At 47.1% G+C, this 19,361-nt stretch overlaps 2 protein-coding genes across 6 annotated transcripts in view; one reads left to right on the plus strand and one right to left on the minus strand.

Annotated features, from left to right (window-relative positions):
• Positions 1 to 19,361, plus strand: part of LOC149347008 (uncharacterized) — a 318,847-nt gene that overhangs the window by 190,184 nt on the left and 109,302 nt on the right. Inside the window, exon 3 of one of the 5 annotated variants that reach the window (XM_089586807.1) lies at positions 8,743 to 8,891. The exons of the other annotated variants lie outside the window; for them this stretch is intronic. Within the exon in view, the coding sequence (XP_089442933.1) occupies positions 8,743 to 8,891 (149 nt within the window). The remainder of the gene's footprint in view (positions 1 to 8,742; positions 8,892 to 19,361) is intronic. 5 annotated transcript variants of the gene reach the window in all.
• Positions 1 to 19,361, minus strand: part of LOC149347012 (cytosolic endo-beta-N-acetylglucosaminidase-like) — a 218,180-nt gene that overhangs the window by 115,092 nt on the left and 83,727 nt on the right. The window lies entirely within an intron of this gene.

Consider the following 19,361-nt stretch of genomic DNA (forward strand, 5'->3'; position numbering starts at 1 on the left):
CTGGCTACGAGGATTGTAGTTGGACCCATACCGGTGCCTGTTGCCAGGATGGTAACTGGAACCTGCAACAGCAACTTCACCGAGACAATCAAAGCTGTTAACCAGGGAGAGACCATACCAAGTGCGTTGAACCCCACGAGATTTAACCCCTAGGAAGAGCACTCATCAAAGTACAGGGGGGTGTTGTGTCAGAACTAGCAGTGTAGGGAACTGGGCAGTGTATCATTGGTTGTGCCGGTAGATTAACACTCGGGACCAGTTCTGCACAGGAACGTCAACGTGGCCTTTGTTCACGCTCGTTTTATACATTAAAATGGAAAGGGCATACTACTTCCAAGCATGTGCTCCGCAGACAGAGAACGTGAGCACGCGTCTCACTTGGCTTACCTAGAACACTGGCACGCGTCCCGCTTGGTTTACATAGAACTCCGGCATGCGTCACACTCGGCTTGCCTTCATAATGCAGGCAGCGACATCCTTGATCATGGGAGCATGTACCATCCTGACTGCTTGGAACGGCAGTCAGGATTTGGTGTACATGCTCTGAAGAAAACATTTGTTACTTACCGAACAGTGCATAAAAGAGGTAGTGCTGGAAATGTTATCTGATGTGTTAAGTGCAGGATGCCGCATTCATGCCTTCATTACAGGGGCTGCCTGTTCAATGTGCACAGCATTTAAGGGTATCTGCGCACAAGACGGCTAATGTAAAACACTGTACAACGTTCACACTACTCTCTGGTTGAACTAGCCTGCCCTATAACACAGCAGCTTCAGCACCTCTTACTGCCTCTCCCAATCGAGCGTGCCCGTAGGAGCAACAGAGGCTTTCCTTGGGCACCAGTCTGAACGTTTGAAACTGAGTTTTCCCTCTTGGTGCTCTGCTGCAGCTCGCCTAGTGTCTCTGGCTGCAGCTCCTAACAGAGCATCTTTGTATGATTAAAACAGCGCAAGGCCGAAGGCCAAAGAAGAGAGCAGAGGAAAGGAGGAAACGGACAACACAGTGCTGAACTAACAACTGACATTTATTTGGCACGCTGTGAGTATAAATACATTTAGGCACCAAAATAGAAAACAACGCAAAGAGCTCATTCACGCACCCGGATCCCTGCAAGCCAACACAAGCTAAGATGTGCAATTCAGGAAGTGAAGTTCTTTTTGTGATAAAGATGCTGATGGAGCACTTACACATGTATCGCCATACTTCTTGATATTTGAAGCCTCGATTATTTCACCACACAGCTGGTCTTTGCTCCTTGCAACAACTCCGCAAAAATTAAACTGTGGGGAGCAATCGCACTCACGGCAGTGCATGCTGAGGTTATGAGACCGCAACAATATTGATAACAAAGAGTCTCATAACCTCAGCATGCATTGCTTTGAGTGTGATTGCTCCTCACAGTTTAATTTTTGCTGAGTTCTTGCTAGGAACAAAGACCAGCTTTGAGGTTTCGAATAATCGAGGCTTTGAATATAAAGTATGGCGATACATGTGTAAGTGCTCTGTAAGTACTTTTATCACAAAAAGAACTTCACTTCCTGAATTGCACATCTTAGCTTGTATTGGCTTGCAGGGATCCGCTTGCATGAATGAGCTCTTTGCGTTGTTTTCTATTTTGGTGCCTAAACGTATTTACACGCACAGCGTGCCAAATAAATGTCAGTTGTTAGTTCAGTGTTGTGTTGTCCATTTCCTCCTTTCCTCTGCTCTCTTCTTTGGTCTTCGGCATTGGATTGTTTCAGTCATACCATGCATAACCAACTCGCCCATCAGTTCCCGTGCTTTAAAGTATCTTTCATCATCGTCAGCCTAACGACGCCTACTGCAGGACAAAGGTATCCCTCGTATCTCTCAAATTAACCCTGTCCTTTGCCATCTGCGACCACCTTAACCCCGCATATTTCTTTACCTCGTCCAGACAATTAACTTTCTGCCACCCTCTGCCTTCTCTTGGAATCTAGTCTGTTGCCCTTAACAAACACAGTCACCTTTCCTTTGCATTACATGCCCATTTGTTCTTGATCTTAACTAGAATATGGTTAACTTGTGTTGGTTCCCTGACCCACTCTGCTCGCCTCATGTCACTTGACTCTCTTTCCCTACCTGAGGAAAATGATCGTTTTTAGCAGGTTTCAGTTGTTTTTTTTGTTTCTATAAAAACAGTTGCACTTAAATTTTATGCAGTACACGAAAGCGAAGCTAAGTAATTGTGCTTTTTAGGCATTTATATTTGAATAACGAATTGCCTGTTACAACAGAATGTTTATCTGCCAAAAACAAGGTTTTAGGGAAGAATTCAACAAAACTTTAAAGACATGCTTTTATCTAACAAAAAGAAAACGGTACGAATTTTTTGAAGCATGCGAAGTGTTTGGTATTCTATTGATCATGAACTTTGAAAAAAAATCAGATTTCTATCTGGAACAATGTTCTTGCTGCAAAACAATGAATAGTAACCCTATTGTTTGGCACCAGAGTGCAGCCACCTGTTCTCCACTACGTTTTCGGAGCTTGTTCAAAAAGAAAACTTGAGGGGTTGCTTAAGTTCTGCATTAAGGGCGTGGCGCGGCAGCATTAATGGGTTAATGCCCATATATGCGGAATTGGCAATGGTTGAGTTCACATTCACATATCGCTGGGAGTCCTTATACCACTCCTGGCAAAGTGCATCGTGTAAGCCATGTGCGCCACTGCCCTCTGGTGGCAGGTGCTGCCACCGGTGGGGCTCGTGAGGCCCATGTTGCTCTTCCCGAACAGCCTCTCGCGACCAGTCATTAATTTAATTGCCTCCTGCCATGGCGGGCAGCTTGCTGACAATCCAGTGGGCGTGTTGTATTGATGCCACTTGGTCATGTGACCGAGGTGGCCCTCCTAGGTTGCTGGTGAGCTCGGTTCCTACGGTCAGTCGGGCTGCCAGGCTTCAAGCAGTTGTCGATTCCGGACAGTTTTTCTCCACATGGTTGTATTAGCACTGTCACGTTAAAAATAAACTCCATCAAAAACAAAACTTTAGTTGTCAAACTACAAACCAGATGACGCAGCGTGCCATAAGTCCTGCAGAAGGCTCTGAAGTTGAGCAGCAAAGTTTTCTCTTCCTACAGGATAGCTTTAATGCTTTGGTGACGATCTTTTGTCTCTTGAGAGAGATGGCTAGTATCCTGTCTAACCATTCTGCTGCCTACTTCAATCACACATCCATAACGACAGCTGTCTGTGGGATGGAAAGAATACCTTTTATGCTTTGGCATTCATTAATCAGATCTTTCGTCTCCTCCCGAGAGTATCCTTTCAAAGCATTCTACCATCTACTTCTATTGTGCACTCTCTAGCAACAGCTGTCAGGTTATCGTTTACTGCTTGAACATCACAGCTGTCATCTTCAGTTTGAGCTGAATATCTGTTCTGCAGCGGTATCCCGAATTTCCCTACTTTCCCTCTTACTGCTAACTCGTTGATGGGCTCCTGCCTCACTGGTTTCTTCCATTCCCCCCACATGTCTATGCTGGGTCACGATCTTACCATCCTCTGGTCACTGCATCTCACTCTGGTGAGCACCTCGCATCCTGCATGATGCGAAGTGTTCGCACAATATGAAGTCTGCTTCATTTTTGTCTCGTCATTCATTCTCTTTCATGTCCACTTCCGGTTGCTCGTTTATGCAAGGAGGTATGCATGATCGAAATATTATTGTATTCTGCGAAATCTGCTAATAAATCCACATTGGTATTCCTAGTACCTATGCCATATTCACCCACTGCCTGGTGTACTGCCTGCGTTTTGACTACCTTGTCATTGACATCACTGATCGGTACAGTGTACTTTGCTCTTACTTTAATCATTACCGATTCTACGTTTGGATTTAAGCTTTAGACTATCTGGTCATCATGGCTAGATAAGGTCATGTAGACCTGTACCTCCTTCAACAATTTGCACGTCTTGTTAAGCTTAATTACGGTAATTGCCACCTTTATGTTAATGCTGTAGAATTCCTTTATGCTACTAGCTATGTCCTTATTGATTAGTAATCTACATCTAGCCCTCGTCTGTCCGCTAAACTGCGACAGCATGGTATATGCTCGTCCTTTACCACTGTATAAGCTTCTCCTGGCCTCCTAACCTAAGTCCTGTGACTTTCCATTTCATATCTGCTAGCATCTGAAACACCACTGTTAGGCTTGCTTTTAGTGATGCAAAACTATCGGGAAATTGACTATTGATAGTACTACTATCGATAGAATATCGATAGTTTCATTGCTAGCAATATCGATACCACTATCGATAGTATAGTATTACTGTCGATAGTATTGCTACTGATAGTACCGCTCTCGATAGCAAGATTATCGATAGTAAGACTATCGATAGTAACACTATTGATAGTAATACTGTTGATATTTGCATTTATTGACCAGCGATATAGCCAAAACATTTGCGGCACCTGATTGGTTTCACGGTCTTATGAGGCGTAATGTCCCAAAGAAACTCAAGCTGTGAGGGATGGCGTACTGCAAGTCTGGATAAATTTCGCCCAGCTGTGGTTCTTTAACGTGCACTGGCATAGCACAGTACACGGGCCTTTTGCCTTTCGCCTCCGTCAAAGTGGAACTGCCATGGCCCGGGACCCAACCCGCATCTTTCTAGTTAGCGGGCGAGTACCATTACCCCCGTGCCACCACGGTGGCATTTGCGGTAACAGGCTACCAGCAATACTCAATTCATGCATTTATGAAATATCTTGTGGGCGAAAGAATTATTTAATTCCGTAGTAAAGGACCCGGAGTATGTCCATCGATACATTCATGCTCAAAAGTAAAGCTTTTCTCAAGCTGCGCGACTTTGAGCTGTCCGATCGTTGTTTACCAAAATGTCGCATCCTCATTGCAACAGGGTAGTCTAGGACGTGCGCGGTCATATCTGCCTTGTGTTCAGTGCATGTAAATGTTATGCAATGCTTATCAAACATTTCGTCGATGGTGAGGTTGCAAGTGTGGCAGTGGTTTATCGCTTAAAAAACTATGGAAGTGTTTCCCATAGAATACTAGATGAGAAGGACATCTTGATGCTCGAGCTAGATAAAAGATAAATATAAGCACGAAGTTACAGATTACAGGAAGTGGCTCATGTATCACATCGTGAACAAAGGCATTCGACAACATCATGGCTGGAACAAGAAGAACGAACGTTAATTGCTGTGCATCGCATTATTTGTAGTCTCGTGATAGCATGGCATATGTACTGCGCACATCAGGTGCCTTTTTCTTCTATATGCTGACGTGTATACAAGTTAACCAATTTTAAAGATAACTGGCGGGGTTGTGAGAGCGTGCTAGAGTTAAAATAAAATTACTACCAATTTAAACTGAGACGAAAAAGCGGGACAGTTCAGTTTAAAAGGTAGCTGGGACAGTTTGGAAAAATGTGTGGAACTGCATTTGATGAAAGAACGAACAGCATAACAACTTGTGCTGGCTAACATGACACCATCGCATACTGCAGACATCGTCTTGCTGATGTACCCGCTGCAGAAATGCTTTTCGCACACATGCTTTGCAACTAGGACAATCGCGACAGTAACACTTTACCCAGTAACTTTACATAGGGAATGTCTGCACAGCTCGGTGACGCGCAGGCTGCAAAAACAGGCGAGTCCTGTCAGTTACTCATACCATTACCTTGATACGATACACTCAGGAAACCAACTTTAGGACGCAGTTGATGCGCGCGGTTGATTTAATAGAATGGACAGAGCTATATATACCAGGTAGTATCGATACTACTATCGATACGTCCATTGATAGTACTGTCGGTAGTACTATCGATAGCGCGCTATCGATATTACTATGGATTTTTTTTTTACCATTGATACTTCGATACTGACTCAACTATCGATAGTATCGATAGCCTTACCGGATAAAATTCTAGTGTTTACACATTGCCAGGTCCGGCCTAAATGGTGGCCTGTCTGGAGACAGAGATTCTTAGCACTCTCTGCTGTATCACAGGTCTCAACGCTGCCTTGTTCACAGGTCTGCATCACAAGTCTGAACGAGCCACTGGGGACTGCCAGGGTTAGTTGACGTGTCCATATAGGAGGTTGTGGTCGAGCACTACACCAGGGTGGCCAAATGCTGTTCGTGTGAGAGGGTTGTCATTTGTGGTCGCCTGAATCAGACTGCATCCCAGTTCTGGTTGTTCAATTATATTGGTACTCTGTTGTTTAATGGGACAGTATTAAAAAGCTCATCTGGCAGAAAATTGGGCATTGTTGTTGGCGTTGGCGTAGTTGACCGTGACCGAAAAATCCACTAAAAGTCCCCAGAGGAGCAACCTAGGAGGCAGGTGGGCCACCAAGGTCACGTGACCTTCTGGCGTCGTCACAAGTTGCCCACCGGATTGTGAGCAAACTGTGGACCCTGTCAGGTGGCATTTACATTAATGGCCGGTCACGTGAGATTGCTCGGGAAGAGAGACCTGGTTCTCTCAAGCAGGACCAGTGGCAGCACTTAGGCAGCGGCGCATTGCTTGGCCGCTGTGCCTGGAGTGGAATGAGGACTCCCAGAGATTAAATATCAAGGCAGGAATTACCAGTTCTTCATATATGGGCATTAACCCATTAAAGGGACACTGAGGAGAGCACCATTAATATTTTTGTTATAGTAAGATCCGATAGTTTGGCATGTCATGGCTTTGTTGCCACTTGGCCGGCAGCGAAAGATGCATTTATTTCTAAGAAATTTGGACTCGAAGTTGAAAAAGTTTTTCCCGCCGCTCTGATTCAAACTTGGGATTCTCCTATGACGACACACGACTAAGTGACGTGAAACATGACGTAACGCAGACTCCGTGATTTCTGGCGGCCAGCAGTGCGGCCTAGCAGCAGCCGAAAAGAAAGCTACCGCCGGCCGCACGTTGGAAGGCATCTATCGGCTACTGCGGCCGTCGCTACAGTCGCTTCGATTACGTTTGCACTGGCGTTTTGCCAGCGTTACGATGGATCTCGTTCTCGAAGTCGTCAACGAAGTTCTCACAAATAGACACCTTTAGCATACCGTGTACCTTGTTACTGCTAGCGGAATACCGGGAGCCTGCCTACCGCCGGAAAACAGGCGCTGATTGGTCCCGATGCTTCAGGAGCGCGCGTAGCTGCCTGGCACGTGGCGCCATCTGGCGACGTCAAGGACATTTGCGCAAGCATTGGCTGCGCCTCAGGGATTTGTGGCTTCTCGGGTCCTAGAGTTGCTAGAACCATTGGTTCTAGCAACACTGCTTTGTCCTATGACGTCATCACGCTTGTACTTGCGAGTTTGGCCTGTGGCGGCGATACCTGTATTTTGGTTCTTGCTCTTTTCTACGTTACAAGAGCTTTGTTCTCAGTATGAGTGGCATTTTTGTAATTAGGAGCTGGTATTCTGTCGATACAAGCCAACTTCAATTTCTCCTCAGTGTCCCTTTAATGCTGTCGTGTCGTACTGTTATGGTGGAGCTGAAGTGTCCCCTCTAATTTTTTTTAAATTTCTGTTGGAGAATTGCAGTGGGGCTAGGTTATGAACTGTGGTCCTGTCTGATCATTAACGTTCAAAATATCCTTACTGTGCCCAAAGAAAAACCAGAACGTGTAACATTTGGCAACATTGGCGGCACTCTGAGAAACCTCTGTTCATTTCCTCCTTGTCGCTCAGTTCGAAAACAACCATGCAAGGTTAAACTATGGCATAGGCCTGTGTTTTGTGGCCGGAGAAGTATTATCAAATGCTTGTGATGTACTACTGAAAATTGAATGTCCATTCTCTCTTTAAGCTGTGCCCAGGAATACATTGTATTTGCGGCCCAAAATCAGATGCACATTTGCTGCTCTCCTTCAGTCGCTTGAGTGCGCACTTCTTGCATGCGCCTCACTTGTGCCTGTGATTCGTTTACCTGGACTCATTGTTTGTTTAGAGAATTTTGCCATTTTTCTTGAGCTATGATGATCTTGAGCCTCAGTATTTGCGTGCATAGACAGATCGAGCTGTATCAGTTTTTTTCAGGTCATGTAAAAGATATCACATTTGCCTTTGACCATTCTGTCTTCACAGGGGTATGTGAAATAGAAATGGAGCCGGCAGAGAGAAAAAGGGAACACTTAAGACCAGTGTTGTGAGATTGGAGTTCCACCGCAAGGACTCTGTGTGTTTGATGTGTTCTCTGCCAGAGTTGTGCAGAAATGTTCTGCAGAAATAGTTTGAATGCCTTCCCTTGTCGATGACCAAGAAGTGTCATGTAATGCTTTTTGGCTCGGGGAGCTGTAATGCAAGGTGCTCTAGTCTCTGTGGATGCCATTAGCCGAAGCTCTTGTCCCTCTTCCACTTTCAATGTGGTGTAAATGCAGGCATCGGTGAGTAAGAGTTACAAATTAGAAGTGCGTTGTTTGGTGGGCTATTTGCTATTTCATTGCACCAGGCTGCTTTGCTGTGTGTCGTTTATATCTGCGGCACTTACGAAGGCAAATGTCACAGCTCTGGAATTCTCTGAGGGACCTTGAATTGGGGGTTACTGGCATGCATTGATGCTCTCTGCAGATTCACCACCACCTATACCATACGCGCCATGGATCATAAGCAATGAATTTCTTGTTTTACGAAGGTAGGGCCTGCATTAGTGAGAAGCAAAGGAGGTCCAAGTTAGAAAGCACAACTAATGTTACATTTGATGGACATTCTCAAGGTGTAGGCTCCTCCTTTAAGTGACTGGTTCTGGCCTTTCAGGGGCCTTCACCGTGGAGCCAGGTCCAGGCGCCAAGGTTCTCAGCAAGATCAGAAAAGGCAACCTTGTGTCCATAGTTGCGTCCCAGCTGGCCCACATCGCTGCTTCATGCAAGTTTGATGGATGGCTCATCAACATCAAGTGTGGGATGGTTAGTGCCATTTGTAACTGTGTCTCACTTCCTGGCATACATTAGTCACAGTACAGGAGGTGGTTAAGGATTCAAATGCATAGCATTGATTGATGTATGAGGTTGATGTACCTCAGGTCAAAGTAATCCGAGCCCTCCTCTGCAGCATTTCTCATTATTTCAGTGCGGCTTTGGGATTTTGAACCCTGCGTACTGCAACTTACCACATGCTGTTTCAGCCGCCATTGGCAGTTGGCCTTGGAGATGATGTCATTTGAGTACTTTAGATATATCTCACAGAACTGTCAATAGCTCAGTCATTTCGACTTTGCATCACTGCATGAACTCTCCTTATTTAATTTGCCGCATTTAAGTCTGTGCTGTGAGACTTCAGTGCTTGTTGTATCGACAACTAAACATATATTGTGTCATCAGCTTGTGCTTGATGCGTTAATGCTTCTCTTGCTGCTTTGCTCCAAACCCCACGTAGCATACCTGCTGCTGCTACAGGCTTTCTTTTCCCTCTGGAGTTGATAGGGAGCCGAAGTTTTGAGGAAAAAATCTTATATTTCTCTAATTATATAGTGTACCACTGTGATGTGCACACCACACTGTCGAGAGATTTTTGGACTGCGGCGTGTCGGCAGTGGGGCGTCGGACAGCCGAGCGCCGTGCGTGCCAGCCCCGCTTTGCGCATGTGCACGTGCGAGTGGTGTGCGCGAGGCAGGTACGAGGAGCGTAGAGCTACTTGCCAGCAAACCGAGGTGTAAAGGAAGACACCGCACCACAAGTCTGGTCATTCAAGCGTGGGAGTGGCAGCTGTCGGACTCTGGGTCCGAGCTGCCAGTGACTTCCCTTGAATCATCGACGCAAGACCATTGAGCCTCATTCGAGCGTGGAGGTGGCAGCCGTCAGACTTTGGGTCTGTGCTCCCGTGGACTTCCCTTGAATCAACGACGCAGGCCTACTGAGAACGGCACTTTGCTGCCACAGCTTCCTTGGATGGGCTGCATAGGCCTACGGTGTATCGAGACGCCGTCTACGGGGCCTGGCTACGAATTTCCTGCTGCAGCTGCCCAGTTCTTGGGGGCGGCTGACAGGAGTTCGTCAGCGTCTCCCGTGTGCATCTCCGTTCCTCATCTCCTGATGTTCTACTACTGCTTCCCTGGACACACCGCCAGCGACGCATCAAAAGTAGACAACCCGCCTCTGTGCTACCTGCAAGGCATTCCCGCTCCACCTGAGACACTTTGTATTCGATGAACTCTCTCCTTTTTTTCTGTCGTGTTTTACGCGTGCCTAGTGTGTGTTTTCCTTGGTGTTTTCACTTCTTTGATTGGCTCCTTTCCTTCAAAATATAAACACGGCTTCATTTTGTTTTGTTTGATTCGTTTGTTCTTTTCTTCGAACCTGCACACGAAAGCGTTCTCCTTCAGCAGTGGGGGACGTGTCACCCCGATTCCCGACAACCACTAAGCGCAGGAGGAAGAGGGGAGAGGGTTTTCAATATTTGGAGGGAAGAAGTTAGAAAATTATGAACAAATTAGGGAAAAGTGTGTTAGCCAGTTTGGTGCAGGGAAACATGTGCACAGTATGGTTGAATACATCAGCTGTAGTATACATCAACTGCAATGTTCGGATGCATCTAGGCACCGTGTACGAGTGGCTGGCAATGTGGATGGACTAATGCAACTTGAATGGCACTGCATACTTGTTGGAGAACACCTCGAGAATTGGTAAAGGCATTAACTTTCTTATACAAAGGGTCTGCAGATAGAGCTCAGCTGCCGTCCAACAATGCTTGCAGTTCCGCAGCACGGAAGGTAGGAGTTGCGGTGGTGTAAGTCGAGCAGCCCTTGAGGTGTGAGGATGTGTATGGCTAACAAAAACACTGGAATCTCATAAAGACCGATGGACAGCATCTGCATAAAGGATGCAACTTTCTTCTGACAAGGATGGCATCGCTAGACATGAATTAAAGGAAAAAATAGCGCCAAACCATGCATACCACCAGAAAGGAGTGAGGACGAGACAAAAGTGCTATAGACATGTAAGGAGGGGGACAACAAGGCCTTCTTTCAGCGATTAGGCTTGTTTGTTATGACTGCACTGTTGTGCCAAGAAATCAGTTCAGGTTGGAAGGTGGGGCGGAATGAGGCCCTGCCAGTTGTGTTCGTCTCATATTGATCTGTGGATTCTGTGAGCGTGTTCAGTTGATCATATTCCTGCATCACCATGGCAGGCGCCTGCTCTGCTCCTTATTAGTGGCCGCTAGTTTGCGTGCAACATTTATTCATGTTCTCTTTCAGTCCTATTAGGAGGTGCATATATAGTGCTTTGCGTTTCAAATAATGGAGCCACCATCTGGTAGTATTTTATGTTTACTAGCGGCACAAACGTCATTCGAATGCTGCATTCGCCACGTAGTACAACAAACGCCTGAATGGCAAATGTGGCAATGCGGACAGTAGTGTTCCAAGGCCGCTTAGCAGTCATGCGCTTGATGAGCACAAGGCAGACTGAGATGAATTCCATCGTGGCACCTGTTTCCAGGACGATACCTGTGGCCCCTTCCTCTTGGAGTTCCTCAGGGCCGTAACCACGGAGACTCACCGCTCTGTGCCCGGCTCACTGGTCATCTGGCACGACAGTGTGCTGCTGGACGGCAGGCTGGACTGGCAGAGCGAGCTCAATGAGAAGAATGCGTGCTTCTTCGACCTCTGCGACGGCATCTCCCTCAGATACGGCTGGACCGAGGACATGTTGCGGAAGTCTGTGGGCCATGCTGGCAACCGAAAGAGCGACGTCTATGTCGGCATCGATGTGTTTGCACACCAGACAAAGCACTTTGGCGGCAGTGAGGCAGTCAAGGTGAGTGCAGCTCAGCCAGTCCTATGTCGCCTGTTTTGATTGACTCGGGATAAGAACTGGGGGTCAAGGGGATCAGTTAATCAACAGACACCAGTAGTTGTTGAGAGTGAGAAGAGCACTGCGCATGCTCGTATACTTGCAGGGGGGGGAGTGAATTGCAGAAAAAAAATTGGGGTGCAAAAACAAAGGACACAGCCAGCACTTCTAGACTCCGAGGAAAGTACAGCACAATAGTGGTGCTCCTATTTTTGCTTCGGGATTGATCTTTGCTATTTCTGCAGATTCGAAAAAGTGCATGGCTTCTATAGTAAATAGAAATTAGGGAATCTCTTGCACAAGCCTCACAATTTCATTGAATGCTTCGGCAATATGCTCACTGCAAGGGATGACTGTGGCAGCCTTGGGGACTCAAATTTTGTTTCAGGAAGTTGAAGTAGCCCGCAGGCATGGTTTGTCGTCATCCATTTTTGCTGCTGGGTGGGTATACAAGAACCAAGACAAGGTGGAGTCTGCAGCCAGTCAGCGGCGGTAAGTTGCGCTGAACGTCTCGGTTCCCTGTGCTCAGTGTGGAACGCGCACTGCAGAGTGTGATTCATCGCTAACTACCAGTTGTGGAATCACTTTTGAAGTGGTGACTAAACCCTACTGCTAGCTAAGTTTCTGGCTAGTTTGCTCTCACATTTCGTGCAGAAGTGGCATTCTGTCTTGAGTTTTGTTTGCCTTTGTATCCTTAATTACACCGCAGTTCTGATGAACAGTACCCATGACCTTCTTATTACATTAAATGTAATAAGAAGGTAATGTAATAGTTTTTATCACCTGCTTGCTTGTTTTTTTGTAACAAATAATCTGTGTTATGTCATCTTGATCGGGTTGAACTTTACACCAGTGAGGCTCAATTTCAGTGAAAGACTTTGCTAGTGCCATGTGTTTTTAGGAACTTGAGACTGCACGAAGGAGCAGAATAACTGTGAGGCTGCTGCAAGAATATTATCTCATTACAGTTTATTTTTATTCTTGCACTGTGTTGCAACCATTGCAGGTTCTGGGACTGTCTGCAATGCTGCTGTCCCGAGTGGTGTATTCGGACACTGCCGCTCCGAACGAGTTTCTGTCAGGGATTTGGCCAAAAACTCTTTGAGGCAGGCCAGGTCAGCCATTTTCTTTGCATCTTTTAACTACATTAAAGGGGCAGTCTACTGCCGGAGACGAACATTTAAATACTGGCTCATTATTGTATGATTTTCTATTATGATGACAGCAGCACGGGCACAGCGCGGAAGTTTTCGCAGGATTGTGCCGAAGGTTAGGCCAGAGCTGACAGTTGGATTCAGCTGTGTTAAAACTTCATGGCTGTCCAGGGAGTCTGGTTACGATGGCTGCTGTTGATATAATACACTTCATTAGTAAGACTGAGGGCAAAACAATTTCACCTTTGTTATTTTTTCTTGAAGATATTCCGGACTTGGCTTAATTTTTTTCACTTGCAGCTTGTTACCGTTAGTTGCCCTGTTTTCTGCTCATGACCTCTAATGTTTTCAAAAGGGCAGGCTGCCACTATGCTGCTGGTGGCAGTGTGCCATGGGTTATGAACTGCCTATACCAACTTGGTATGCTACCTTGGATATAACGAACCATAGTATGCCACCTTTGGGATAACCAACTTTAGTTCATTGAACTTGGATGTACTGAACCTAAGTGCGCCACCCCAGATGTAACCAACTTTTGTATGTTAACCTTGGAAATAATCAACCAGAGTACGCTACCTAAGTAAGGTACACAGCATTATATATCTTTCTGGATATTAGACGTCATAAGAAACAGCAAAAGGAAGGACGCAGGTTTTCTAGTTATGCGCACAAGTTACGAGTGGACAGTACGCTGCTCCACACGACCGCGTCGGTGCAGGAGGTGAGCTCCGTGGCCTGGTCTGACCTGTCCCAGCAGCAGCTGCAGCCTCGCGACCAGGGACGCTCCTTGCTGTGCGACGGCTGCGGAGTGGCCGAGGTGTGCATGGAGTGGGCGTACAACGGAGGGGGCTGCCTCCTCCTGCGCTTCACCCCAGAGGACGTGGCCAGGCCCCTCAGGGCAGCCCCTTACTTCAGGTGAGGGGGCAGTTCTCTGGGAACCAGAGGAAGCAGGTCTTATTGCCCTGAAGACCTCATCAGGGGTGTTATGGGAGGGGGGGGGGGGGGGGGTTGTTACAGAAGGGATCAACACTGCTTTGAGACGAGGGCTTTAGCCGTGCTCCCATGTTCCGTAATGGGTGTTCGTTACTCTTCTCATTGGGATATTTGTGCTTTCATCTGGAATTGATAATTTTCTGGAAGTGATTGACGGTTTCGAATGAGATTGGCATCCTGGGTTGTTCTTCACGGCAATCATCACAGGTGGCCATGTGTCCAGTGTGACTTCGAGCAGAGTACTTTTTGGTGGTTCTTCATAGGTCTGCACGCTCACACATGATTGCACTTGCATCCACTCGCTCGCTCTCACAGACTGACATCACCTGTGAGCGTTGGCCTGCTGCCTGTACGTCGGCAACGTTGTGATCTCCAGTTGCAGTATACACACCCCAAGTAGTCAGCTGTGGCCGCACGGCTGTAAATAAGTCACGTAAACACCTTTCAAGCACAAGACTGGGCAGCCACTACCAAAGCTTTGTTGGTAAATTACCTTACACGGAATGTGGAGGCCGTGGCTTCAGATCCCGCCGGCAGCTTGTGGTTGTTTTTTATTTCACTTTCTAATGAAACGTCTTTTAGCCATAAAGTGAATGCACTACTGATTTTCCTTCGATCAACATCATCGTGATCATTAGCCTGACTATGCCCACCCGAGGACAAAGAGCTCTCCTGTGTCTCTTCAATTAACCCTGTCCTGTGCCAGCTGCCGCCACTGTATCCCCTCAAACTTCTTAATCTCACCCGCCCATCTACCATATTTACTCGCATAATAGGCACACTTTTTTTTCAGAAACTCCAGCTCAAAGTTCGGGGTGCGCCTAATACGCAAGGTAAAATTTCCGGAAATTTTTCTACTCGCAAAATTGAACATACCGCATAAACGCACTCATGTACGGGCCGTACCCCGTTTTCCCGAAGAAAATATAAAAACAAAATCTATGTAAGGGCCGCACCGAAACTTTCCACGACCCACGCGGGAATAGGCTTTGAAATGCACGTGCCGAGGCCTCCGTGATCAGCTCTGGCTGCGCGCAACGGCACTTGATCACGGAGGCCACACACGTGCATAGGAGCTTCCAGACGCTGCCCACGGAGGGCGCCCGAGGCCAAGCTCATCATCATCATCAACGTTTTCCTCCGCCTCGAGCTTTCGATATCTATATCGCCATCAGCATCACCAACTCCAGTTTTTTTTTGTTGCTGTCAAGTGCCGGGATCTGCTGTAGCACGTTAGTTCATCGTGGTTTGTGGCTTTGCTGCCGAGCGTTGCTGCTTTAGCTTGACGGGCAAGCGCCTTAATAGCTACACAGCTGGGAGTTTGCTCTCGAACACGGCGAGCGTGCGGCAGGTCGGAAATTCGACGTGGCCGAGAAGTGCGGCAATTGCGACTGCGGTGTGCCTAAATTTTCGTACGCGACTCCAGGCGCCGAGGTTTTCGCGGGCCAAAGTCGGGAACGTTTCCAGTTGGAGACGAAGCTTTCCAAAAAGTCCTTTAAAGTGAGCATCCCTGAAAACTGTGTGCAGCTGTTCTACGCGATGTCGTTGTTACGTGCTGTGGGTCCGCAGCAGCTGTGATGGCAGCAGCACTAGTGAGGACTAGGAGTCAGTTCAGCAAAAACTTTGTTAAAATAAAAATTGGAAGGGACTAGGAGTCAGTTCAGCAAAAACTTTGTTCAAATAAAAATTGGAAGGGACTAGGAGTCAGTTCAGCAAAAACTTTGTTAAAATAAAAATTGGGGGGGGGCAGGGGCAGCGAGGCGTCGGCTTGCAATCGTGTAAATACAGTATTGATCACAGTGCCAAGTTCGGGGTGCGCCTATTATGCGCGGAAATAAAAAAATCTGATTTTTCGCGATCAAACTAGGGGCGCGCCTATTATGCGAGTAAATATGTACGGTAACTCCTGCGCACCCTGCTGCGCTTGCATTCTCTTGGAATCGAGTTCATTAGTCTTCATCATCGGTTACCTTGCAGTTGCCTCTGCCATGCCTTTGTTCAACGCCACAAATAGAAGAAAACAATGGATGTATTCCTCAATGCCTTTCTTTGTTTCAGTGACTGTTGGCTTCTTTAATACGGCTCGTGCAGTAGCCATTTTGTGGCACCTTTCAATCTGTCTGCACCCCCGCATACAGAACACTAGGTGTGCCAACAGTAAAACTCATCATGTTACTTCAGCATCGATTTTGTTGTGGTATATTGACGGGGAGGGGGCACAGTTAACGCACACAAGCAATGATTGCTTCTTAAGCACTGTAAAAACAGGACAGTGGACCGATTGCACAAAGCCCTCTGTGCATGTGTATACGTTTACCAGAAGCAGTCAAGCGCCACCTAGGCTGTCCTTCACAGCAGCTTCTGTACGACTACGCAGCTCATTTTGCGCCTTGACTGGCATTAAAGGGACGCCGAGGAGAAGTCGAAGTTGGCTTGTATTGATAGAATCCCAGCTCCTAACCACAAAAAGAATACTCTTGCTGAAATGTAAGCTCCTGTAAGGTAGAAAAGGCCAACAACTAAAATACAGGTAGGCTGCCACAGGCCCGTCTCACAGGTACAAGTGCTGTGATGAAATACTGGATTACACCTCGGATTTCTGGGGCTGACAAACGTGCATGAAGTTTACATGTTTCGACATTGAAGTATACAAGTTTTATTTTGAAACTGCTTGTGCACTTTTATCACTTGAGGAAGACGGAAAAATGACAACCCGAATGTCGGATGCCAATGAAAACCCATACTTGGCGACGCAGCAGGTGGCCAGCTTAGTTTCAGTATGTTTTGGTGCTTCGCAGCTATGTGCTTTACGTGCCCACGTGGTTATGTTTTTGACGCGCCTTAATTTATACGCACAGAGCAGCAGAGGAACTTCAAGTGTCCGTCTATGTGCTCCTTGGGCGAAGTTCATGCCGCGGCACACACCTGCGGTGAGGAAAACACCTGTGGCTAGCTAATATTGCACGCACTTCCACGTTAGGGAACACACCGCTCAGCGAGTTCGCTTCGTCAGCGTACGAGCACGCTGAGCTGCGTAACCAGTGCTACAAGGACTGTTATTACCGAATTGAAATATATGTCCATGTATGCAAGTCTCTGCTCATCAACAGAACGTGCTGTTGGCGAGTTGGTTCGACGTGAGTGTAGTGACTGGCGCCAAGACAGGGACGAAAAATTTTTGGACCGTGCACTTAAGACGTACTAACAGCTGGAAGTTTATTTATTTCGTGTAGCACAGATTATACAGTCAAACCTCAAATAGCGAACACTGATATTGCGAATTATTAGCTATATCGAATTCTTTGTAAATATTTTTGACACACTCTTGCAATTTCTACTTTATATATCGAACTTGGTTGGCCATGAAACTGACATATCGAACTCCCCAGCTGTGCCCGTTTGGATGGCAGGCGGCGGGCTTCGCCGCAAAGCACAAGTGACTGGTGGTGATGTGCCAAGCGTTCGCACCAAAGTTTACACTTTTATCTTGCACTCGCCAACAGTAGCACGTAGGGTCGTAGTCCGTCAGTCAGCACGCATTCATGCCTCTGGCACCCGTCGACAGTGTCATGGAAGCAGCGCCATAGGTGGCTGCAAGCTTGCAGTAACAATCCTGCGCTCATGTTGACTGTCGCAGAGGCAGTGAAAACGGCGATAGCTGTCGCTTTGGCGCAGGACTTTCTATGCGACACGGCTATTATGTGGGCAATCCATCGTAACCGGCACTTAACCTGCACTTGCGGTGATGTGCGGGAAAGCCTACCTAACTGGCGCATGGCTTTTTGCGACCTTCGGTATAGCCGCAAGCGCCTTCGAAACAGCGCCAAAACCTATGCAAACGTCTCTCCATTTCTCTTGTAAGGATCACCAGACTTGCTGTCCTTTCAATTACTAAATTGTGCTGCTGTTGCACGCGTTTCTGACAAACTAAATTTTATATTACAAGTGCCGTCTATTGCAAATTATTTTATGATTTTTTACTTGTTCGCTATAACGAGGTTTCACTGTATATCTGTGACCAAGCGGTAAACGTGAGGAAAAACTCGCGTCATAAACATCTGCTGAGAACACGCGCCGTTCATGCGCTGGACCCCAGAAACGCTAGCTCCTTTGCAGCTAAAGGTACTGACGGGCTACTGGTGCAGGATTCGCCACGCTTCCTGATTTCCAAAGCTTCAAGTATTCCTCTGGTTATTTGGTTGTTAGCTCTCTTTAGTGTGGTTTCCAGTAGGGGTTCCGATGGAACCCAGGAGCACGGCAGAGGATTTCACTCACTCGTGATGCTGAACACTGAAGTCTGAATGTGCCTTTCAACAGTTGTGTGTTTCTTCTTATATTCATAGCTATACGCTAATTCTATGAGACTTTTTCGTTTAGTTGGTGCTTGTTTTTTTTATTTTTTGCTGCTCTTTATGTGGCTTATGTACTTTGAAGCTCCAGTGCTACGTAGCTTCCTAGACTTTCTCTCAAGGTGAGCGTCACAATCTGTGCGATGCCTTCTTTGACAGGTTGTTTTCCTGCGACATCCCATTGGGGCCCCTGAGTGTCAGCTACACCTTCCAGGTGTACCCGGGCAGCTCCGAGACACTTGACATGGCACTCGTCTTGGTGGTTCGGACGGCACTGGGAGAGAAAAAGAAGCTGCTGCTGGGTGCCACAGCCTCCATGCCTGAAGGCGAGTGGTGTGAGGCAACGCAAGACATTTCTTCTCAAAGCTCTCCAGGTGCTGCCAATTCCTGGTGGCAGACAAGGTGTGTAGTCATCTCCATCATCATTTGAAATTGCATCCTCTGCAGAAAAAGGGCCCTCTGTAATGCCCTCCAATTACCGTATAAACGCGTGTAAGGGCCGCACTTTTTTTTCCAGATTCGGGAGCCAATTTTCGGAGTGCGGCCCATACACGCGATTTAGAAAAAAAAAAAAATTTTTTTGAGCAAAAACACAGCAATCAGGGAATGAACGGCATTTATTCTACGTTCAGTCGACACTCGCGGAGTATTTCGACTCTGAGCTGGTGTTGTACTCTGGTGCACGCTCATCCCAAAGAAGCCGCGCAGCATGTCCGCTGTCAACGCGTAGCCGTTGTTCCGCATTTCCATCACTAGCAGAGCAGTTCGGAAACTCACACGGCTCACCTCGGAAAGCGCGTTTTTTGCAGCTTGTGTTTCTCAATGCACCCTTTTGATTGCACGGTCATCGGGTACGCACTTCTCGGCCACGTCGAGTTCCCTGTCCGCCGCACGCTTGCCGCGTTCGAGAGCTAACTCCTAGCCATGTAGCTGATAAGGTGCTTGCCCATCGTGCTAAAACTGCATTACTCGGTGGCAGCACGCTAAAGCCACAACTACAGCGAACGCGCTAATCCGCCATAAAAAGCTGGAGCTGGCGATACTGATGCTGATTAAATAGCGGGAAGTCGCGGGGAAGAAAAAAAATT

The sequence above is a fragment of the Amblyomma mixtum genome, chromosome 4 (genome assembly GCF_055824585.1).
Source record: "Amblyomma mixtum isolate Tamu chromosome 4, ASM5582458v1, whole genome shotgun sequence".
Lineage (NCBI taxonomy): Eukaryota > Metazoa > Arthropoda > Arachnida > Ixodida > Ixodidae > Amblyomma > Amblyomma mixtum.